At 39.6% G+C, this 21729-nt stretch overlaps 1 protein-coding gene across 1 annotated transcript in view; it reads left to right on the plus strand.

The window, feature by feature from the left end:
• Positions 1 to 6047: 6047 nt before the first annotated feature.
• The window catches only part of BOLL (boule RNA binding protein), a 33577-nt gene continuing 17895 nt past the window's right edge, over positions 6048 to 21729 (plus strand). The window contains exons 1-6 of the mRNA XM_086465978.1: positions 6048 to 6065; positions 8426 to 8569; positions 12345 to 12436; positions 14725 to 14779; positions 16651 to 16726; positions 20105 to 20229. Of these exons, the coding sequence (XP_086322104.1) occupies positions 6048 to 6065; positions 8426 to 8569; positions 12345 to 12436; positions 14725 to 14779; positions 16651 to 16726; positions 20105 to 20229 (510 nt within the window). The remainder of the gene's footprint in view (positions 6066 to 8425; positions 8570 to 12344; positions 12437 to 14724; positions 14780 to 16650; positions 16727 to 20104; positions 20230 to 21729) is intronic.

Below are 21729 nucleotides of genomic sequence, written 5' to 3' on the forward strand. Positions count from 1 at the left end.
CAGGCATTACTAAACTGCACTTATATCCCTGTAGCTTTACATTTCCAGAGCAACCAAAGCCTGTTACTTTATCTTTCTTGCAAGTATTTTTTTCCCACCTGTGTTTCATAATACATGTCAATTGTTTATAGTCTTTTCTATTCCTTAATTTCTGTCTGCAGAATTTTATATTCAGTTAAGTGAAACATGTAAAATGTAATATTGTGACAACTGCAAAGGAATATTAAAACCCTAAAATTTATCAAACTCCAGATAAGCATTACATTTTTGTTTGACTAAAGGAAACACAGTAGGGAAAAAATGAGGAAAAGCCAATCAAGGCTGTCACACTACGTTAGAGTAAAGGAGGTGTCTGATAATTTTCTCTTCACTCACCTAACTGGAGATCTATTAATATTTCCATGTGACACGTATCTATGGTGTTTTGTTGGAGGACTATGGTTTTATAATACATAAAGGAATCAGATTTCTTACTAGACCTATTTAGTATTTCCTATTAATAACCACATTATCAGATTTAACAAAGCGTTGGAATATAATTCTTCCATTTGCTAGGGACATTTATTAAAGTACCGACAAGCTTTACAATTTTACTCAGATGCTAATACATTTTTAAGTACTTTTCCAGATCTGTCACTTTTAACAGTATCTTTCATATTTTAGTTCTGACAACTTCCATCAGCAATGGAACTTTTATGAAGCAGTTTCCAGTAAGTTCTTCCCCCTTGAGGACATGTAAAATAAAATGCACACAAATGCGTTTATAAATAAAGCATATCTACTCTAAACTCTGAACTCAGACAGAAAGCGAGCCAGTCTTACCTAGTGACTTAGTTCCAATAACCTATGTCATGCTGACCATTACTGTTGGAAAATAAGGTAATTTTAAACTAAGCTATAAAATCTAATTATGTCTTCAAATTTGAAAGAAATCACTCATTGCCCTGCTACATTTCAAGCTAGAAATCGTCCATAATAATGTTGATATACTGCAAGGATGGACTGGATGAGGATGCTTTCATTACGTAGTAACAACCTACCACCCTGGGAAAGTAGTGCTGGGAGAGTAGCCCAGGGTACCCTCCCAAGTCTCCTGTTCATCTGTTCATCCATTGCTGAAGGTAGGGAAAATATGAAACAGGAAGCAAATGTGCAACTCTGATAGGAGTAGAGCACCTCAGCTTGATGGGGCCATAGGAAACTGTGCAAACCCCCCTCACCCACCCCAGTGGCCAGCCCTCAGAACCCCCCAGAGTCCAGCAGAGCTCCCCAATACCCTGCAGTGCTCCTAATAGACCCCTGAGCTACCCATTACCTCCTCAGTGAACCTAGTACCCCCTAAAGCCCCCATATACTCTCCCAGTGGCCCCCAGTACCTCTGAGAACCCTCCCAATACTATTCTAGAGTCCTGCAGTACCCTGAAAACCCAATACCCTGCCAGAGTCCCCCACTACCTACCCTGTGACGATTGCAGGGGTTAAAGGGATAGTGGATATCCATGCAGCCATTATGAAGAGGAAAGGGAGACACAGACAAGAGGAAGAGAGTATTATTAGGGCAACCAGAAACAAATTAGGAGGTAGAGACAAAGGGCAGAGAGAATGGTGGAAATTGGGATGGAGTGAGGAGTCATGGCTCATCTGGAAGGGAGAAATGCCTAACTAACCCCAGAATGGGAATGGTGTGGGAAAAGGGCCTGTAAAGATGGAAATGTCATATCAAAGAAATACACTCATTTGAATAAATGGAAAACTTCCCAGAAATGAGTCATTTCCTTCTGAATTTTTCACATGGCACTGACCATAGTTTTTTACTCAGTGGCACTCCTTAGGTGACCACCATAATAGCTTCTAAGCACTGTTAACTCTCTCAGAAAGTCTCCTGTGATGGGTTGACTCTGGCTGGATGCCAGGTGCCCACCAAAGTTGCTCTGTCACTTCCCCTCCTCAGCTGGACAGGGGAGAGAAAATATAATAAAGGCTCATGGGTTGAGATAAGGACAGGGAGATCACTCAGCAATTAGTCACAGGCAAAATAGCCCATACTTGGGGAAAATTAGTTTATTACCAGGCAAATCAGAGTAGGAAAATGAGAAATAAAACCAAGTCTTAAAAACACCTTCCCCCACCCCTCTCTTCTTTCCAGGCTTAACTTTACTCTTGATTTCTCTGCCTCCTCTGCCCAAGTGGCACAGGGTGACCCCTCACACTGTTCCAGCGTGGGGTACCTCCTACAGGAGACACTCCTCCATGAACTTCTCCAACCCGAGTCCTTCCCATGGGCTGCAATTCTTCATGAACTGCTCCAGCGCAGGTCCCTTCTGTGGGCTGCAGTCCTTCAGGAGCTGACTGCTCCAGCGCGGGTCCCTCGCAGGGTCACAAGTCCTGCCAGCAAACCTGCTCCAGCCTCGGCTCCTCTATCACCATGGGTTCACTGGTCCTGCCAGGAGCCTGCTCCTGCATGGTCTTCCTGTGGGGTCACAGCCTCCTTTGGGCATCCACCTGCTCTGGTGTGGGGTCCTCCATGGGGTGCAGGTGGACATCTGCCCCACCGTTAACCTCCACCTGCCTCACCATGGTCTTCATCACAGGCTGCAGGGGAATCACTGCTCCAGTGCCTGCAGCACCTCCTCCCCCTCCTCCTTCACTGACCTCGGTGCCTGCAGAGTTGTTTCCCTCGCATATTCTCACTCCACTCTGGCTGCAATTGCTCCTCTGTGGTAACTTTTCTCCCTTTATTAAATACATTATCACAGAGGTGCTACCACCATCACTGAGGGGCTCAGCCTTGGCCAGGGGCAGGTCCATCTTGAAGCTGGCTGGCATTGGCTGTATCGGACATAGGACAAGCTTCTAGCAGCTTCTGACAGAAGCCACCCCTGTAGCCCCCATGCTACCCAAACCTTGCCATGCCAACCCAATACATTTCCTCAAAGTCCTTTAACACAGAAGAGCTCTTAATTGTTCTGGTTAAGGCTCAAGGTGTAGAGAATCCATTCACAAGTTCATAAGAGAAATCACTATGTACATCTTCATAAATTACAATTTTTTTTTTAATACAGTTGTAGTCTATGCAACAGAGACAGAAGTCAATCTCTTAGTAACATCCTGAGAGACATTTGTATGAAATTGCAAGCCTGAAGTAAGTAATCTTTCATCAGATACAGTCTGCCTCTCTCTGTCTGACAACAATATATTAATGCTCATATTTCCATTGCTGGTAGGAAAGCTAGTATTATTATCTACAGATAAGTAACAGAAGCAAAAAGGTAGCATGTCTTTTCCAAGGTCAGGGAATCAATGAAATAGCAGTCTGTTGCCAGGCCCATGTATTACTCATAAAATCAATCTTGTCTTTTTGTGCCTGGAGGATTCTTTTCTTCCTTTCTCCTCCCAAATAATTTTTTCTCCACATTTTTCTCTTTTGCTTTTTTCAATTCATCTTTCCTCACTTAACCTCTGACTTTCTTTGATGTTATAAAAAAGGACAAAAGGCAAGAGCCTACAGGAGCCAGCACAGTCAGACTCTTGTCTTTGTCCAGCACTGCCTTTTGATTTGCGGAACAGAAGGAGAGATCATTTCATGCTGTGTATATTGCTGACATGCGGAGTCAGGAAAAACAGGCACTCCCGACTTCCTTTGAGAGTGACTCCCTCAGCCAGGATACTCTTCTCTTAATGAAGCAGCCACACAGTGCTAGGGCAGCCCAGCAACTTCTGTTGTAATATTTAAACCCTGTCTGCATGGCAACATTTTTTGCCAGCTCTGCTAGTAATCTTGTAAAATTTATAAATGTGTTGGATTTTCAGGTTTTCAGTTTTTAAATTACCAGAATAAAAAAATAGCTGAATCTTTCTATTTGCGAAAGTCCTATTTTTGACATAATTGCCTTATTCTAAATGTAAATGTCCCAGATTTAGGTTTTTTAACTTGAGGAGGAGGTTTAATGCAGAAGATCCAACAATTAAAACTGTAAAATACACTTTCATGTCTCTGAATGTTTGTATTCTTTCAGCTGTTCTGACTTTCAAGTCCCCAAATCAAGATATGAAGCACATGAAAGGCTTGGCCTATTCTGCCTTTCACATCATTAAAACGTAGTGCTGTTCTAAGGATAAGCTTTGTTGCTGTCTGATAAATATTCATAAAAGTCAATGAATGCAATTCAGCAGAGTTCTGTAATCTTGCAAAATAACTATTTCTAAAAAAAAATCTCATCAGCACTACTAAAATTGCCTTTACTTTTATACAGTTTTCTCAGACAGCTAAAAACATCACTGCTAAGAGTTAAGCATTGTATTGTTATATATTACAGGCACAGAATTATTAGAAACTCTCTTTTAGGGTCTGGGTTTTTTTATTCCCTTTGGCAACAACAATTTTGCAGAAGCTGGTAGATGTTGAAGCAGCACCAGAAAAATAAGGAGCAGTGTAGGGTCCTGTAAGGACTGCAGGTCCATGCCCTGCCTACGCTTAGTGTGAGTTAAATGGTGTAATTTATATGGGAAGTGCTGTTGGCTTTAGGTTGGATTGGTATAATTTGCATAAAGCAAACTTAAGCAAGACACAAAGATTTGAGTTCAACTAAAACATATTCCACTGTAGACGTTATCAAGATAATCTTCCTTGAAGTTTTTATTTTAAAGCATGCAAAAAAGTAAAACAGGTGAGTAGCCAACGACAAATTGACCCTACAGTTCTCCTGACATTGTATCTCAGAGTTGGGCTGCTGTGACTTAGCCTGTGAATGTTTGATCACTTTAAGAAGTAACTTTCCCACTGGGGTGGTTCTTGTGCATTTGTCTGCATTCCAGCTTGTGCCGTCATCAAACCAAGGATTTTTGTCAGGCTGTACCCTGTAACTACATTGATTATGAGCTTGACATTTGAATCACACTTTTTTTCCAGACCTGTGTAGCAGCAGAGCTGTTTTCAGGGCAATCTGCAATTGCAAACAGGACGAAATTACGGAACAGAGGGAAGAGGTTTTAATGTGGTTCATTAAACGCCCACAGAAGTACACCTGACACAAGCGTTACTATTGGTGCTTCTCCTCCAGTTTGGTAAGGGCTGAAAAAAAGAGTTGGAATATGTTGAGGAGTGATCGTGAAGGTGAATGTTATTTTTTAGTCATCTCTGCTAGCAGACCCCAAATTACATCTCTAAGGTCACCCCAGGCCTACTGTTGCACAGCCACTTTCAAGGCAGCCTGTCTAGAGAATCTCTTTGGGAACCTTGGGAAGTCTCTTTGAGTTGAAGTAAGGACTTTCACTTTTTCATGCTGATGGTTGTAAAGTCTAAACTACGGGTTTGCCTCCATCAAGTATCGTCGGGTGAGTCAGACCCAGGGAACAGCCTCACTGGGCATTTTGTGTTTCCCCCATTGAGGCCAGAGGACAGGTGAAATGCATGACCGTATTTTCCTCCCCGTTTTACGCGCTGGTTGAGGGGATAAAAACCCAACTGGGGTTTGTCACCTGTCTCCTTAGGCAGTGTGAACAGGTCTGGAGGGAGGTTTGGCTGCCCAAGTGCTTCACAGCGCCGTTCCTAGGGGTCGTAGTGGCAACCTCCTCAGAGCTGCCACCCGCAGCAGGCAGGACGCCCGCCCCGGGTGCTATTCGTGTGCGGACACAGTACCCGCGGGGTGAGGAGACGGGCTCCGCAGGCGGGAAGTGGCCGGGGCTCAGGGGACTGTACTGGCTCTGAGGCGGGGCGGGCGGTGAGTGACAGAGCAAGCAGGTGCCGGGGAAGGGGCGGCGGGAGAGACACCCGCGGCCGCCCGCTCGCTCGCCGCAGGGATCCCGTAAGGGGACGCGAGACCCCCGGCGTGCCAGGGAGAACGCGTGAAACTTGCAAAGGGGGTGATTTCCCCGAGTAAAGGAGGGCTGAGGGGTGCCGGGGAGCCCGCTTTCCCCCCTCAGTGTCGACCCTGCCCGGTCTTCGCCCGCCCCTTGCAGGCGTCTCTGCTGGCGCTCGTTGGCCGGGCGCGAGGCGGAACCGAGGGGCGCGACGCGTGCCGGTAACGTGCTGAGGCGGCGGCGGCGAGATGGAGCCCAACGGCGCGGTGAGGAGCCTGGCGGGGCGACGAGGCCGCCTCCCCGGGGGCCGGGGAGCCGCTCTGGCGAGAGGGCGGGGAGCGGCGGCGGGGGGTGGGCGCGCGGCCTTCCCGCCAAAGCGCCCTCGCTGTCGGCGGCGATTGTGGTCCTGCCCGCGCGATGCCGCCATTTGCTCTGAGGTGGCTTCACGTTCCGGTAAACTGGTCCCCGTGCCTCGGGCGTACGGGGTACATGGTCCCTGGGAGAGATGGGTGCCTGATTTCTGACGCTATAGGATACGGGCTGTAAAAAAGGGATTGTTCAGGGAGTACGGCGGGATTAATCAACAGGCCTTTGTGCTGTTACCTTGCCTGACCAACTATGGCTGTGTTCAACGTCAAAATTAAGATTAATCAAATCTGGTAAAAAGCAGTTGTCAAACACACTGAAGAGCCTGTAAAAATACTGATGAATATACGTAAACATACTGTTTGTAATAAAAAAGTTAGGTTAAAAATCTGTAGAAACACATTAGGCTAGTGACGTGCTGTTAGCACACTTTTTTTTTAATACTGTTTTACTGCTATATTAGTATTAAAGAGAGGAAATTATGTTCGAGATAGCTATCAGAATGCGTATTTTAACATTTTAAAATTCATTGGGATTTACTGTATTGGGAGTTCACAAGTTATGAGTTTAATTCCTCATTTCTTCCATTTGAGGTTTGGGGTTTGTTTTGGTTTTTAATAAGACAGCTCTTAAAACTTGTATGGAGAAAATGAAATTTGAGATCTTTGAGGTAAGGAATATGTTTTGGTGCTACTGTCAACTGTTAGTTGTTACTTCATAGTTAAATTTGGATATTTCAGTGCCATACACAATTGCCAGATGATTATACAAGTAGAATATCGTATTTGGTGTGAGGGGTGAAGAAAGTGACCTGTTTCATTGTCCTTCAAAAGTTGTTTTCAGGAAGAAACATTCCTCTTAAAGTCTTTGGGACTGTAGTGATATGATTGTTCCTTGCCAGCAAGTGGGTGGGTTTTTTTTCTGGTTAGGCTCTACTCAAGGGTAGTGTTCCCAGTAGGAGGGATAAGTAATAGGAGGGATAAGATAAGTTGGTTTTTTTTTTAATCCTGGAATGTGTACCACAAGAAGCAAAAGAACTTTGTACTGGATGCAGCAGCTTTTTATTTCTAAAATATACTTGCATGTGGTTTTTTGGTCCTCACTACAAACTTTAAGGGTCACATAATAGTAAGAAAAAACATATTTCCCTTGAAATACTTTCAAAACAAAGGTTGGAGGCTGAAACGCCTACATTCCTGCTTCTAGTTTTTACTATTCTGCTTACTATTAGCCTTGTTAGCAGCAGCCTGTGGCGGCTTCTTGTCTTTTACTTCGGGGTCCTTGTGGTACTGTCAGAGCACTATAGGCCAGGATTGGTTTTAGTAAACTTTAGTGGTGGGGTGGAGTGGGAGGGACCACAGCAAAAATGGTCTTGAAGCCTCTACTGCAATTCATATTAGAGAAATTAGTGGCAGTACTATGTGGCTGCTTTACAGCTGTCATCTCACCGTTAGGGTTGGCTATGTAAGGCAGTATTAGTTTGTTCTGAAAAGGGCTTCCAATGAAATGCAAGCCTGTGTTGTTTCACAATTCACGGGTATAAGCATGGTGAAAGTTAAAACATAAGGCAGACTTCACTAAATAGTTTCCATGAAGTTCCCACTATATTGTGTTCCTTTCCTTTACTGGGGCAAGAGCAATCTGGTGGTTCTTCTGCGGAGAGAATTTCTGTTCAGATCACTGTGTACTGTGATTGTAAGCCAGGAGATTGTTGAATTAAAAGACTAGTCTTCCAAGTGCTGCTCTCATCTGTTGTAATGAGCTTGATTTTATGTGGTGGCATTATGGGTGCTTGGCACTTGGAAGATCAAGCAGAAGCTGTTGCAGAGAGTTTTGTAGATGTATGTGAGAGTGCAGGTTGAGTTGAAAAGGTCCTTTCTAGATAGGCTTAAACTAAGGGGCTTCCAGGAGGTATAATAATCTCTGAAATAGAATTTATAGTTTGGGATTAATACAGCAGGGTGCTGTGCAAGTAGAAAAACTCAGATTGGAGGATTAGGCCCTAAGTGCCTAATTCAGAAAGGTGTTAAAATAAAAGTCAAACTTCAGACCATAGTGTATTCACTAAGTTACTGAATTGCTTAAAACTAAGCTTACGTTTAAATACTTTGCTGAGCTGGATTCAGAATTAAAGCGTGGTTAACGTTCAGTTGTTCAGCATTTGCTGTGCCTCTGAAAAAATTCCGTGTTTTCTGTTGAGAATTTTTTTGTTTAATAGCTTATAACATGTAAGATACTGAAAATATTTTCTTTCAATCAGCAGACCACGAATCAGATGCAAACAGAATCTTTATCTTCGTGTCCTAACACTATGTCACCAGTGCCATTAAATAATCTGACCAGTGCTCCAAGGTTTGGAACAGTTACTCCAAATCGCATCTTTGTAGGAGGAATTGATTTTAAGGTATTTTTTCCTAATTTTACTACTAAATGATAATTTAGAACCCCATAAAAATAAATAGGAAAAAAATGTGAGACATAATCACGTGTATGTGTGTTTTTAGGTGGTAAGTGCTCTTCACTATAATGTTAAAGTCAACAGTAGAGAATAAAGCTTTAGGCTTAATTTATATAACTGTACTACCAAGTTCACTATGTACACATAGCTGTTAGAAGCTTTTGACGTATTGGTTCTTCGGAATTTTCTGTCTTCAAAGAAGATGGCTTTTGTCATCAGCAGAGCTTGTGGTAGAAAAGTACATAGAAGCTTTTTATTATCTATAACACAATGTATTATCTATAACACAATGTAATTTAATAAACTGTAAACACAATGTTATAGATTGCAAACAGCAAATGTCAGTAGCTTCAGTTCTTCTTGCACTTTTCTTCTGGTTCATACAAAAAAGGAGCTACAGTGCATGTATTCCTCAACATAGTAATTGTCTTAAAAGCGAGTGTTTGTTTCAAGAAAAATACTGAAGCTTCTCTGGGCAATTGGCAGTCCTGATCTTAATTCTTAAAATGCTTGTGCCTTTGCATATGCCCTAAAAACCTCAAATAGTAGTGAATATTGAGCCATTCTTACATTGTTCAGTCACTTTCAACATGTGTGACAAGATATGCACCAGACCTTTATACCAGCTACTCTCACTTTTTCTTTCTTACCACTTTAGATAATGAGTTAAGTCATTGACTTCTGCAAAACATTCTTGGCTTCCTTAGCTGTTTCTTTGTTCCCTCCAAGACTGTCTCTTCTGCCTTAGTCCTCCTAGGCTGAGGACCTTTTGAGCACTGACTGGGATGAAGAGGAGGAAGAATAATGATTCACTCAGACTATTTTGCATAATAAATACAAGAAATTCCAGGATCTTCTGGCTCATTTGGCTGACATAATTCAAATAGAGCCATTCATAATTCCAGACATGTTGTACAAGGTTTTCGGTATGTTTGGTCTTCAGCAAAGAGGCACAGTAGTTTTTTGCATTAATAGTAGACAAATTACTAGAGCTGTAAAAAGACCTGTCTCACTCTGCTCTTTAACTGCAATCTGAAAGGTTAAAATGCTTTTCTGTATAACGTATCAATACTCTTGTTAATTGTCATTTATTGTTCATTTTGAAGGCTCTCTTGACTTCGTTCAATTGCCAATATCTCAGTCTGTTATGAATTTTAATCTTGACAACAGAGGGATTAAATGTCTTTATCTGTAAGCATAAAGAAGATGGATTTCATTGGGAGAGGAAATAGAAGGCACGAAGCCTCTGTAGACATTTTAGCTACTCTTCTATTGACTATGACTCTTGATACCAAATAGAGTCTTAAATTTCTGTTTAAATCATAGGATATATGTCCGTCTTGGATTGTTTTCTATTGGGAATCTTAGGGTGAAAAGCCATAAGCCCAAAGGTCTTATTCAAGTCAACTGGGGGGGGGGGTAAAAAAGCTATTTATTTATTATTGTGAAAAACTAAGACACTTTTCAACAAAAAATTACTTGCTTTCCAGCAAGCCCTTTTAATTTTGCCAGACACTTCCATTTGGTCTGTGACTATAGCAGTAATTCCTCTTTGTAAGAGGAAGCATCTAACCTCTTTAAATCTAGAGAAACAATTCAGTAAGATGTTACAGTTGGGTACACTTTCATCTTGGTCTGAAGAGCTCTTTCTTCTGTGTTGTATGCCGTGTATCTTTGACATAGGTGAAGGTTTAACTTTATCCTTTCTGAAGAAACTGACAAGTGCCTTTGTCCTGCCATGAGCAGGAAAAGGCAAGTCCTGAATGTGTTGCTGGTAAGCTTCTAGATACTGTGTTCATCCAGGTACTTGCTAATTTCACTGAATCCTGGAACTGTTTCCTCCTTATTCCTCTTAAATATACAGCTCTGCAGAGAAACCTTTGGCTTTCCAAGTTTATAGTTTGTGTAGCCATCCCTCATGTCCTTGAGACTGAATGACACTTTCAGCACTGATAAATCTTCTGGGCTCTTTGGTTGTTTTTTGGTATATTTTAGCCTTCAACTATTTTGTCATAGGTTCTTTTTCTCAGCTTTGTGAAGCAATTGAGCTATGTGTAACATACGGAGCTTCAAAGAAACGGGGAATTACATCCATAGACCTTTCGTTTCTAAGCAGATACCTTTTGGTATTCATCAGAGAAAATTTTAAGGGAAAAGAGTCTTTAGTACTTGATACATGTTGTTCAAGAACGTGCAAGTACTTTAGCGCATGCTGTAGAATTGTTTTATATAAGCTATCGGTTGTTGATAAATCTGTTTTCCTATGTACACGGGCTCTCGTGCTTCTAATTAGGTGCAAAGTGTGACCATCTATTTGAGAGTGGTTCTGGACTCCAGGATTTTAACCTGTTCATGGTGGGTAGTGTCTCAAGAACAGATGCAGGCAGCTTCCAAGGAGAGGGTGTGATTACTGAGCTTTAGTAAACCATTGAAGTGTTTCATGCCTGTTCAGTGCACTTGTATCTGTTGTTACTCATCACACTTTCAGAGAGGCTGAGTATTTTCTAATGTTTTAATGCCTGAATACTTGGACTAGTAAGGGACATAAAGCAGTCTTCTACCATCCTTGCTCTCTGGACCCAGAGGCTGTAGCAAGCAAGCTGCATTACTACTCTTCGTAAAATGTGTCTTGAGGGTAGAATTACTCAGAGCATTAACCTTGTATTCTTTGGAGTTATGAGGGTTGTTTAAATTAGGGTTTGTTTATTTTTAAGTTCTTTTTGCTTCTCAGACTTGGATGAGGCAGATAAGCCTTTGATATGCAGGAGAGGATTTACTAAATTGAATACATATAGTTAAAACCAATGAAAGTCATTCACTTGGAGGTGAAATAGTACTTCTGATATACCTCCTTAAAATAACAAAATGTAGATGAATATGGAAATTGTTTGAAGCATGTAGAGATCTGTGTATATTAGCATACTTCTAGCATTAGGTATAATATTAACTAAGGAACATGTAGAACAACTCTAAAATCTGAAAGATGGTGTTTAAGGCACCATATTTGATATATGCTTACATTGTAAAAGAGAACTGAGTCACAGAAGGTAGACGAGTGTTCACGTAGCTTAGGTGTGCCTTTACAATAGGAACTTGTCTTACTAAATGCATGCTCAGAAGTGAACAGTTTTTCCAAGTGAATTTAGACCATTCTCTGTTAAAAGTTCCTACAGTGTGCCTATACATACTTGCAGAGTCTTATTAAATATACTTTAGAAAGAGGAATCTTGGTGTATTAGATGGATTTGACCATTAAATCACTGTGGTTTAGTGGGAATTTTTTTCATATGTGACCTACGCATACCCTTTATGGAAGCATACCTACTCTGCTCTTTTGAAGTTTGAAAACATTGCAGTGATGTTTCACATCATAAACAGCGCTCTAGTATGCAATTTACAGAAACTAAAATTCAGATCTCGTAAACCTGTTTCAATGGTCTTACCTGTAAAAGGACAGTTGTTACATAAATCCACTAAAAGAGGAGTTTTAATGTTTTGGTGGCTTTCTAGCATTATTGCTCAAGATGAAAATGTAGTAACTAAACAGAAGCTGCAAGGTGCATACATGCTCGTTCTTTTCTCTCTTTCTATCCAAGCTTATAATTAGTTTGTAGCAAACTGTATCTAAAGTATATCCCTGAAAAGTCTGATGGTAAATGTTCACTGAATAACTATGCAAACCAACTTTTTTTTTTCTTCCCTTTTTGATTTACTGTACTAGACTAATGAAAATGATCTGAGGAAGTTTTTTACTCAGTTTGGCAGTGTGAAAGAAGTGAAGATAGTAAATGACAGAGCTGGAGTTTCAAAGGGGTTGGTATAGTAGAATAAGTGTGTTGTGGGAATTGAAAGTATAACAGAAAGCTGATTGTCTAGTAAATTTGATTTCTACAGTTTGGAATATTATTGATTTTATGCCATTGGTGTTCCCAGTTATTCCGTGTATGCAAAAATCTGCTCTTGTCCTTTAACATCTACATATAAATGTCTTTAATTTGCATAAGTGTAAAACACTATAGTCATGCTGTTATAAGACAGAGCTGTGTGCAACTAAGACAAAATCAATAGTCCTTTCAGGTTTTTTTATGACAATAATAATTTAAGTAGATAATCCTAAAAAGGTAATTTAGTTATTAAACGTATGTATTTCTACTACTGAAAGCCAATGTGGAAAGGAACCTAGGAATGGAGGAAGAGGTGAGATACACCTGATTGCGCTGGAGTGCATGGCAATAACTGAGACTTTGTATGAAGCTTTTTAGAATGAGAACATAGGGGACAAAACTGACAATGACTCATGGTTGCAGAAAAGGGGACTAAGGGTGGAAGTCAACAATAAGAGAAATGCTAAAGAGCAAATCTGAAAAAAGATTAAGACTGGGTAGTACAGTTATTGCTAGAACCTGAAGGATGGTGAAGGAAATAAGGTGAGGAACTGTACTGCCACAGAAGGATGGAAAGAGAGCTGAAACAGAAAGGAATGTGCATGAGAACTTGTACTTGTAAAGTTCATGTTGCTCAGAAGCTGTCTTCTGAGCAGTAAGCCTGCAGTGTCGTAATTTTAATGCTGTTAGCACTTAACATATATCATCAAATTACACACTGAGCTGCAGACCTTAGCCAAGAGTATACACCTGCATGGCATGTTGGACTTTGTCCTGGTCCCAGGTCCATCACCAAGCCCCTTCTCTTTTACTAAATTGCCAGAAATACATGAGACTTGCAGTATACGTGTCCATGTAGTACAATAACCCAAGAATATTCAATTACTATGCAGTTGTGATTGCCAACGTATGTCTCAGTAAATATGTTGGAAAATAATTACTTTCAATGGTGTTGGGATTTCTGTTGAAACCCAAGCATGGGCTTCATTGCTTCTTGATGGCAAGTGATTTAAGAAACTTAGAAGTTGGTGTGATTGGTTATGTCTGTTAGTTTATTGCCCAGATGAGAAGTCTGTGAAGGTAAGGTCCCAAGCTAGGAAAATAGTTTCTGATTCTTTGAAATGTTTCCAACTTTATTTAAAGAAGGCTCTACATAAAAAGCCTACAGATTTAAAAATATAGCTGATCAGTGACTTACTGGAACTCTGTACTCAAATAAGCATGGAAATGCTCATAAAGAAATGTTTTATTGCAAAATTTGCGCTCTTGACTGGAATGACAGAGGCTTTCTTGATATCTTCTGAAATCTGACCCTGAGAAATGAGCCATGAACCTAACAAATTATGCATACAAAACTACTAAAACATTTCAAAAAAGTTTTGAAATTCAGAAAGTTGAAGTTAATTTTGGAAAAAAAAAATTGTTTTGTATGTATGTGTTGTGGTACAGACTTTGTAAGATCAGATATGTGCTTTTGCACAGGCAGTGCTGCATTCAGCAGCCTAGATTTCTCTGGGAATGAATTGAGGTGTTGTGGTACAGCAGGAGTTCTGTGTGGAAAGCCTGTTTGATTTGTTGCAGCAGTTAAAGAGGCATGGTGAAAGTCATGCTGTGTCACAAAGTATGAGAATACTTCATCCTTGATCACTGCAGAGCTCTTTGTTTAATGCTAGTCATGTCAAGAATGACAAGAATAATTCACAGATAAACACTATCTCTGCATTGGTACTTTTTCTGAGAACTCAATTTAATACAGTGGATAGTGCTTGTGGAAGTGTGCGGCATTCACAGTCGTTGCTGAAGTAGGTGAGCTGTGCTATGAAGTACAGTATAATAAAAAATAATGTCCCAAGTGTCTCATCTTGGGCACCCATAATGAGCAAGAGCTTCAGATCAAAAATCTCTGTTTTAATAGAAATGAAGGAATTAGACATGTGCTGAGTAACAAGGACAATACAGAGTTTTGAGTAGCTTTCTGCATGGGCTACTCATTTACTGTATAGAGACAGTAACATAGTACTTTAAATATATTACTAAGAAGACTATACAAGGATTTTAAATTAAAATTATGGTTGTTACTGCAATCTTTATTTTTATGATCGATTTCCCCCCCCACTAGTTTACCTTTTAATGTCAAGTGTACTATATCTCAAGTAATAAAGTCTGAAGTTCGTATTTACATATGCTGCAGGCTTAGCTGCTTTAATTTTTGTTTAGGTATGGCTTCATTACTTTTGAAACACAAGAAGATGCACAGAAGATTTTACAGGAGGTAAGTGATAGGCCCATTATGATTATCTTTCAAGTGAAGTACTTAATTTCATATTAGACTCTAAGTAGCCCTGGTTGTCTGGTCCTCTTCTGTTTGCCAGCTTGCATTTGAAGATCTGTTAAGTTTGGTCTGTGTAGTTAAGAAAATGGCTTAGAGAGATCTGAGATCTGGAACTAGAGAAGGGGGTTGTCAGTACAGCTCTTGACTTTGATAGAATCATAGAATACCAGGTTGGAAGGGACCTCAAGGATCATCTAGTCCAACCTTCCCAGGTAAAAATATAGTTTAAATGATATGGCCCAGCACCCTGTTAAGCTGAGTCTTAAAACTGTCACTTTCTTAGTCTGTCTGTGGTCCGTGCTATATATAGAGCTGTACTCTGTCCTTCACAAGTGCTTTCATTTGCTTTACTAGAAAATCCATTGCTGTCAAGATTTTGTAGGGAGTTGAGAAGGTACCTGCTGTCTTTTATTCTGACATATTTAATTGTCAGAGCTGATGCAATTCTTTTCAGGAGCGATTAGATTCACTTGAAGTCTTAAACAAGGAAGCTCATTGTATGTCATGTAACTTTTGCTTCTCCTCTTAGCTACATTACTGTCTCAACACTCCTTATAGAACCTCCCTTGAGACACAGTTAGATCTTTAGCTGTATGTTGGCTCTTCAGTTTTTGTTTGTTTTGTTTGTGCGCTCCATGTTCTGGCTTGAATGTATTGGAGAGATCTGTTGGTCGGGATGTAGTCAGACATGTGACGGTATCTGGGTGCAGGGGAAAAAAACCCTAGCAAACAAACAAACAAACCACAAAAAAAAACGCACAGAAAATTGTATCCAAGGCTTGCAAATTGCCTTCTCCCAAATAAAAAGCTGGTTGAAATGTTGAAATACTGAACCTTTAGAAATTCATGTATTAAAATTAAAAATAAGAGCTGGGACACTTTCAAAGAAATTTTCAGAGCGTTTTCAGAAAATACGGTTATGGGGAGCCAAAAGAGTATACAGACAGGAACTTCTTGAGTCAACTACTTTTCTTCCCCTGTGTTTTTGTTATTTTTGTGAACTAGAAGAATACTGATGGTACTGAGTACCATTGTAAAAATGGCTTAGGATTTTTTGCCTCTTGTAACTGAAAGGCTGTTCCATGTGAAACCTTACGGGTGTCTCATTCAATGATAGTAATACATTTTTGTCTACTCCAAGTGTTTTAATTTAGATGTCCTATAATTCTATTACCTTTCTCATCTTTGCATCATACTGCCTATCTCACATTCATCTTAATACAGTTAGCATCTAGATCTTTATCAGACATCTTTTAAGCTGAGAGGATATCTGTTTTAGCATGCTTTTATGTTGTGCTAGCCTGGATGTAAGGAAGTTTTAAGGAGCCCTTAGTGAATATAGGAATTTTTTTGCATTCAATCCTTATAATCTGGCAATTTTCATAGACTTACTTGTTCCTGTCATCTTTTGTAGCATAATGTCATGAGAATTAAAAAAAAAAATCTTCATACTTTAAATTGTCCGTATGTGTACACGTGCTTTTTTAAAAGCAGTAAATACAGGAGTTATAAAACTGAAAAAAAAAAAACAAACCCTGCTGACAATTATATGTATCAGTTGTTAATCAAGAGGCTCGATGAGGAGTAATACACAAAATTATTCATTAGTAATTTCAAGTATGTGAAGTCTAAGGATAGGATAGAAGAGGTATTAGTTCAGCTTTCTTGGTTTTTTTGGGGTTTTTTGAGATGCGTTGTAAATAAAAAGCAGGGGAGGGTGAAACATACTAAGTGCCTTACCTACTTCTGATTTTTGTTTCTTGGATGCCTAGATATGTGTAGAAAATAATGTAATCTTTCTTTAATTCTAGGCTAAAAAACTTAATTATAAGGATAAGAAATTGAATATTGGTCCAGCAATAAGAAAACAACAAATACAGAGTCCTCGTATGTATTTTTACTTGCGTTTGTATATTATGTAAGTGTCATTATGAATGTAAGTTTTTAACCAAGATTTGCCTGGTCTTGCACTGCAGGGATGCTGTGCAGGGAATATGTTCAGAATGGTTTGCAGGGTAAGTAATGCATGCCAGTGGAAATGTCCAAATAAATGGATTGATGATCTTTTTGGTTCTCTTATCTCTTTCAGTATGTTGTTTATTTTCTTTTTTGGAAAAGGTTATCTATCTAGAAACTAATTTTTCAGTTGCCAGGCAGAACCTCAAATCTAAACACTTAAACTGCCCTCACAGATTCTACAGGAGAAAGTGGGCTGATTGGTTGGTTGGGTGGTTACTGATTTATTTATTTATATTGGCAAAATCCATGAGGACTGTTGCATCTTGTTTTCTTTGGTAGAAACCACAAGAAATGGGTGGTTACAGTCACCATTTGGTTCTTAAGAGTTTTTTGCTGTAAGATAACGGAATGGATGCTGTAGGTTCACTCTGTGGAAAAGAACTATTTAGATAGAACACTTAAGAGGAGTATTGATAAGTTTTCTTTGTCAAATGACTTCTTTGTCTTGAGCAAGTATGCTCTTAAAGTGTTCTTTTCGGGGAGGCAGAAGACAAGTTTTCTTATAGAGAAGATGACCTCCCCTTTGGCCAGGGGCTGCTTTAATTTTATAATACACTACTAAAAATGTAGGATATAAATCACCAACTCTTAAAAACAGATCTGTCATTTTTTGTCATAACAGGGCATGCTGGGTTTTTATTCCTTAGTAAGGGCTATGTGTCAGAGATGGAAAATACTTTCCTTTTATAAGTGCAGCAGGGAATGAAGTATACTTCTGTAGCTTTCCTTCAGTATTTGTTGTACGGTACCCTCTGGAAGAGTTAAAATTTTTTTTTGCTTGTCTTCTGTCTGAGGACAATACAGAAGATTTTTTTTTTTTTTAATTTAATTCTAAAGCTTTGTTTAGGTGTTACTGTCATGTTATCAATTATAAGTATTCGTATGTACACTACCACTGTTGGTGCAGACATTATCTGCAGACAGGAAGTTTCCCTCTCTTCCTCCCCTCATGCACAGGTACGCCCTTCTCCCTTGTAAGTGTATAGGATAGTGTTTGCACAGGGGAAGTAGCGTACTTTGTTCCAACTGTGTAATTTCTTTGCTCTAGAAATTATTTAGCATGATCTTTGCTCAGTCATCAAGGTGTTATGCTTTTTTCTTTTGCTGTGCTTTATTTCCCTTTCCGTCTTTGATTTGGACTTTCCCAGTTGCATTGCCTGACTTGTGCTTCCTCCCTCTAGGTCTAGTGCTGAATGTGTGTTTTGATAGAAGAGGGGTGTCTGTCTGACTATGCATTTTAATTCTGGGACCTGGGGAACCAGGGGGGCAGGCAGGATGATGACTAAACACTCAAACATTTTTTGAAGAAAGCTGCTGTGCCATTTTGAGATCTCTGTTTTTGTGGCCCTGTTTGACTCTGCCACTTTTTCCTCAGACCTAGGATAGATCTGTGATACAAGATCATATTGGCATCTGGGGACATACCCTAGGATCTGATTTTAGTGTGTCTGTTCTGGTGCTCAGACTGACTAACCTTAGTCAGTAGGATACTTTGTCCTGCTGCAGCTTGTCTTTAGGTTCATGAAGCCATAAAACCAAGACTCACGGTATCACTGTAGGGCTGTGGTTCTATTATATTTAGTGGAATTGGAGAGAGCCTGTTTGTCGCTGTCCTCCCCAGCCCACCTACAATGTAGTACCTGTCTTCCCTACTGTTAAGTGAAACGATTTTTATTTTCTGTCATTGTAGGACCTTTTATGCTGAGAGCTTTGAACATACTGGGAGGACGACTCAGTTTACTTTTCCCCAGCACTAAGTATTGTGAAAATGGGCATTCGAAAAACTGAAAAGTAGAAACCAAACATGAGCAACTGGAAGACAAACAATGAATTGCTGTAGGCTAGAAGAATTTCAGATAACTATACCTCCTCCAAGTTCTTTTTTTTTTTTTTTTGTCAGTGATTTTGCTGGGTTTGGAGAATATTTCCTTTTCCTTTGCAAGAGATGTATTATTCAACAACAGCAGAAATTTCTGTGCGATGTACTTGGTAGTTAGTGAAGTGGACAGGATAGTTGGCCATGAGAGCCTGTTGGTCTCCTCATTTGATATATCAGTAACTGCTATCCTAGGTTGCTTACTGCAGCAAAAGTAGCCTTTAAGTTTCCTAAGGTCTGCTTGACACTGTACTTAACCATCTTAGCCTGTCCTGTCTATGGATAATATTTCAGCTTTATTGTGTCCAAGTGTCTTCAGGCTTTTGTAGGCATCAGTCAAACTCTTACTGTTGATAAAAGCTCTTGAATCATTGTGGGACCCTTCTTGGTCTTCCACTTGGCGTTCTACTCACCTCTTGAGTGTTGTGTATGTCCGTAAAATGGCACTTCCTCATGGCACTTATCTTTGCAAGGGAGTTGAAAAACTAAAACTTGTTCAGTGATCTCTGTATTGTGTTCTTTCTGAGTTATTGCCATGCTATGTTACTACTTACTGTGATTTCAAGATTTCAATTTCAGTTACAGAATCAATGTTCCTTTTTTCCTATGGAAGTCTTTACATTTGGAACTGAAACTTGCCTTCGTGTTTGACAATGTTCTAGAGAAACATGAAGTCCTCTCCCATCCCTCCCCCAAAATGCAGACAGAAATAGTCTAGGTGATCTCAAAGACAATGTTTGAAAAAAGATAAACAACCTCTGTGTAGAGATAAATATCCCTTTATTTGAATAACGCTTGTCAGTATCTGTTAGAGGGCTGCATGAACGGAACTCTGCTTTCAGATCAGACCATGCTGACTTACAGCATCTGCTGTAGTGGCAGCATTGCTTAGAAGTGTCCCTGTTGCTGACTTCTAGATACCAGTTTTTACTTTTGCCAGGCTATGTGCTATCACAGAAACACAGTCTGTCTTTGTGTGTTGAGAAACTATGCTGCACCTTGTCATGAAATCATTCTGTTGTTTTTAGTGCTTGGATCCTGTTCCAGCTAAATATGAGTGTGTGGAGATTACAAATTACAATCTCCTACAATGTGAGGTTACCTTTGGACATTTGAAGATTAAAAAAATATATATATATATTACCTGGTATCTGGAGTTATCTGTGTTCAGTAATTTGTGTGTCATCTTCTGCACCCATTCCCATCTACCTCTGGAGACATTTTGTAACCATCTGCTTTCATGATTTTGTGTTTGAGAGGGGAATTGAGATGACATTAGGCATACTGCTCCATGGTCTTTCCTTTGAGTGTTTTGCTTCTCTGAAGATTAGAAATGATCTGGTAAGTAAACTTTAAAATATTAATTCCAGGTTCTACTCTAATACCTGAAGCTGGTACGATGTACTTTACTTCAAGTGGATATCCTTATGTTTACCATAATGGAGCGGCTTATTTTCATACATCTGAAGTTGCTTCTGTTCCGCAGCCATGGCCAGTAAGTAGTTTATTTTTTTATATATGCCTTTCTGTGGACCAGGATGAGTGCAGTGTTTTCACTCCTGCATCCAGTTTCTTTGGCTATGTCTAATGTTTGATATTTAAATAGCTTCCTTAGATTGTTCTTTTTATTTTGTATTACTTGTAAAGTAATTGTAAATATTACTTGTTTATTGTTCTTCTGTAGAGGAGTCTTGCTTTCTGTGACCTGTTGGGCAGGGTAGTTCAGAATCAGCCCCATGAGAGGTTTTGTTTTACTAAGGAGCTATTGGTGGTGCTTATGACCCTTGATTGGCTCCATTTCTTATTCCTCTGCTAGTGAGGTGTTCTTGACTGCAAGCTATTATGCTGAGAATGAAAAGAGAACATACTAGATCAACAAAGCAGAAGTGAAATTGGGTAATTTTATAGCCATTCACATACTTTTTTTTTTTTTTTTTCCCCTAAGAATACAGCTTGGTTTAGGAGGAAGATAGTTCATTAATTGCTTGGCTTTAGTAGGCTTGGAACTTTCACAACTCCTTTCTGTACTCCCCAAGAAACTCTGTCAATCCTGTCAGGTTTTTTTCCACAAGAGGGAAGGATTGCAAGACTGATAGGGCCTGCATAAGGTACAGAACCTACATAGGTGATGCATCGTTACTAATTTCCGTAAAAGCAGCATTCATAGAGGCTGTACATACCGTCTATATATAGAGTGAGCTGAAATTCCCTTCACATATTGGGGTGAAAAACTCAATAGAAGAATTACTAATAAATGAAAACAAACTTTCCTAAAACAGAGATGAGGGCAGTAATATAGTCTCTTATGTTGTTTATTTTGGCACTGAAGAATCTTTATCAGGTTTAACCTCCTGTTTTAATGACTTTTCTTCTGAGGTGTTTGCTCTTCTGACAGAGGCATGATGTGGTGTTTCATAGTGCCTTCTCAACTTTAGAGGATAAGTATAAGCAGCTGTTTAGATACTTCTAGAAACCTTTTTGAAGCTTGTGCTCTATAGTTCTAGAGAACTTGCTCAAAACCTACCTGTTGAAAAAATAACGAGTATTTTTTTGTGTTCTAGTACTGAACTTTGATTCTGGTGCCATGGCACAGATCCACTGCATTTCGAACCAATGGCAGTCAATTTTTCCAGTTACAAATAGTGCTGCCTCTTTTGGCTTTAGTTATTTACATATTCTTAGTTTTCATCACTAGGAAAGTACCTATGCAAAGAAGTTAAGGAAAAAAACTGCAAATTTGATGTTACAGAAAACATTAATCAAATTAAAGATAATAATACTTTTTGGTCTGTATTGTGCATGTGTAAGTGCAGATTGGGTCTTTTCTTTTTCCGTTTTGCATTCTGCAGTTTCATATAGTGTAGAATGAATTTAAGTGGTTTTGAAGCTGTTTTTTCCTAAATATTTGCAGGAATGAGGGAATTTCATGACATGGGAGTTGCACACACTAGCTTTAACTAATCAGAACTAGGGTTCACAGTGCTGTATTTTTCTC

This window comes from Leptosomus discolor, chromosome 5 (genome assembly GCF_034619465.1).
Source record: "Leptosomus discolor isolate bLepDis1 chromosome 5, bLepDis1.hap2, whole genome shotgun sequence".
NCBI lineage: Eukaryota > Metazoa > Chordata > Aves > Leptosomiformes > Leptosomidae > Leptosomus > Leptosomus discolor.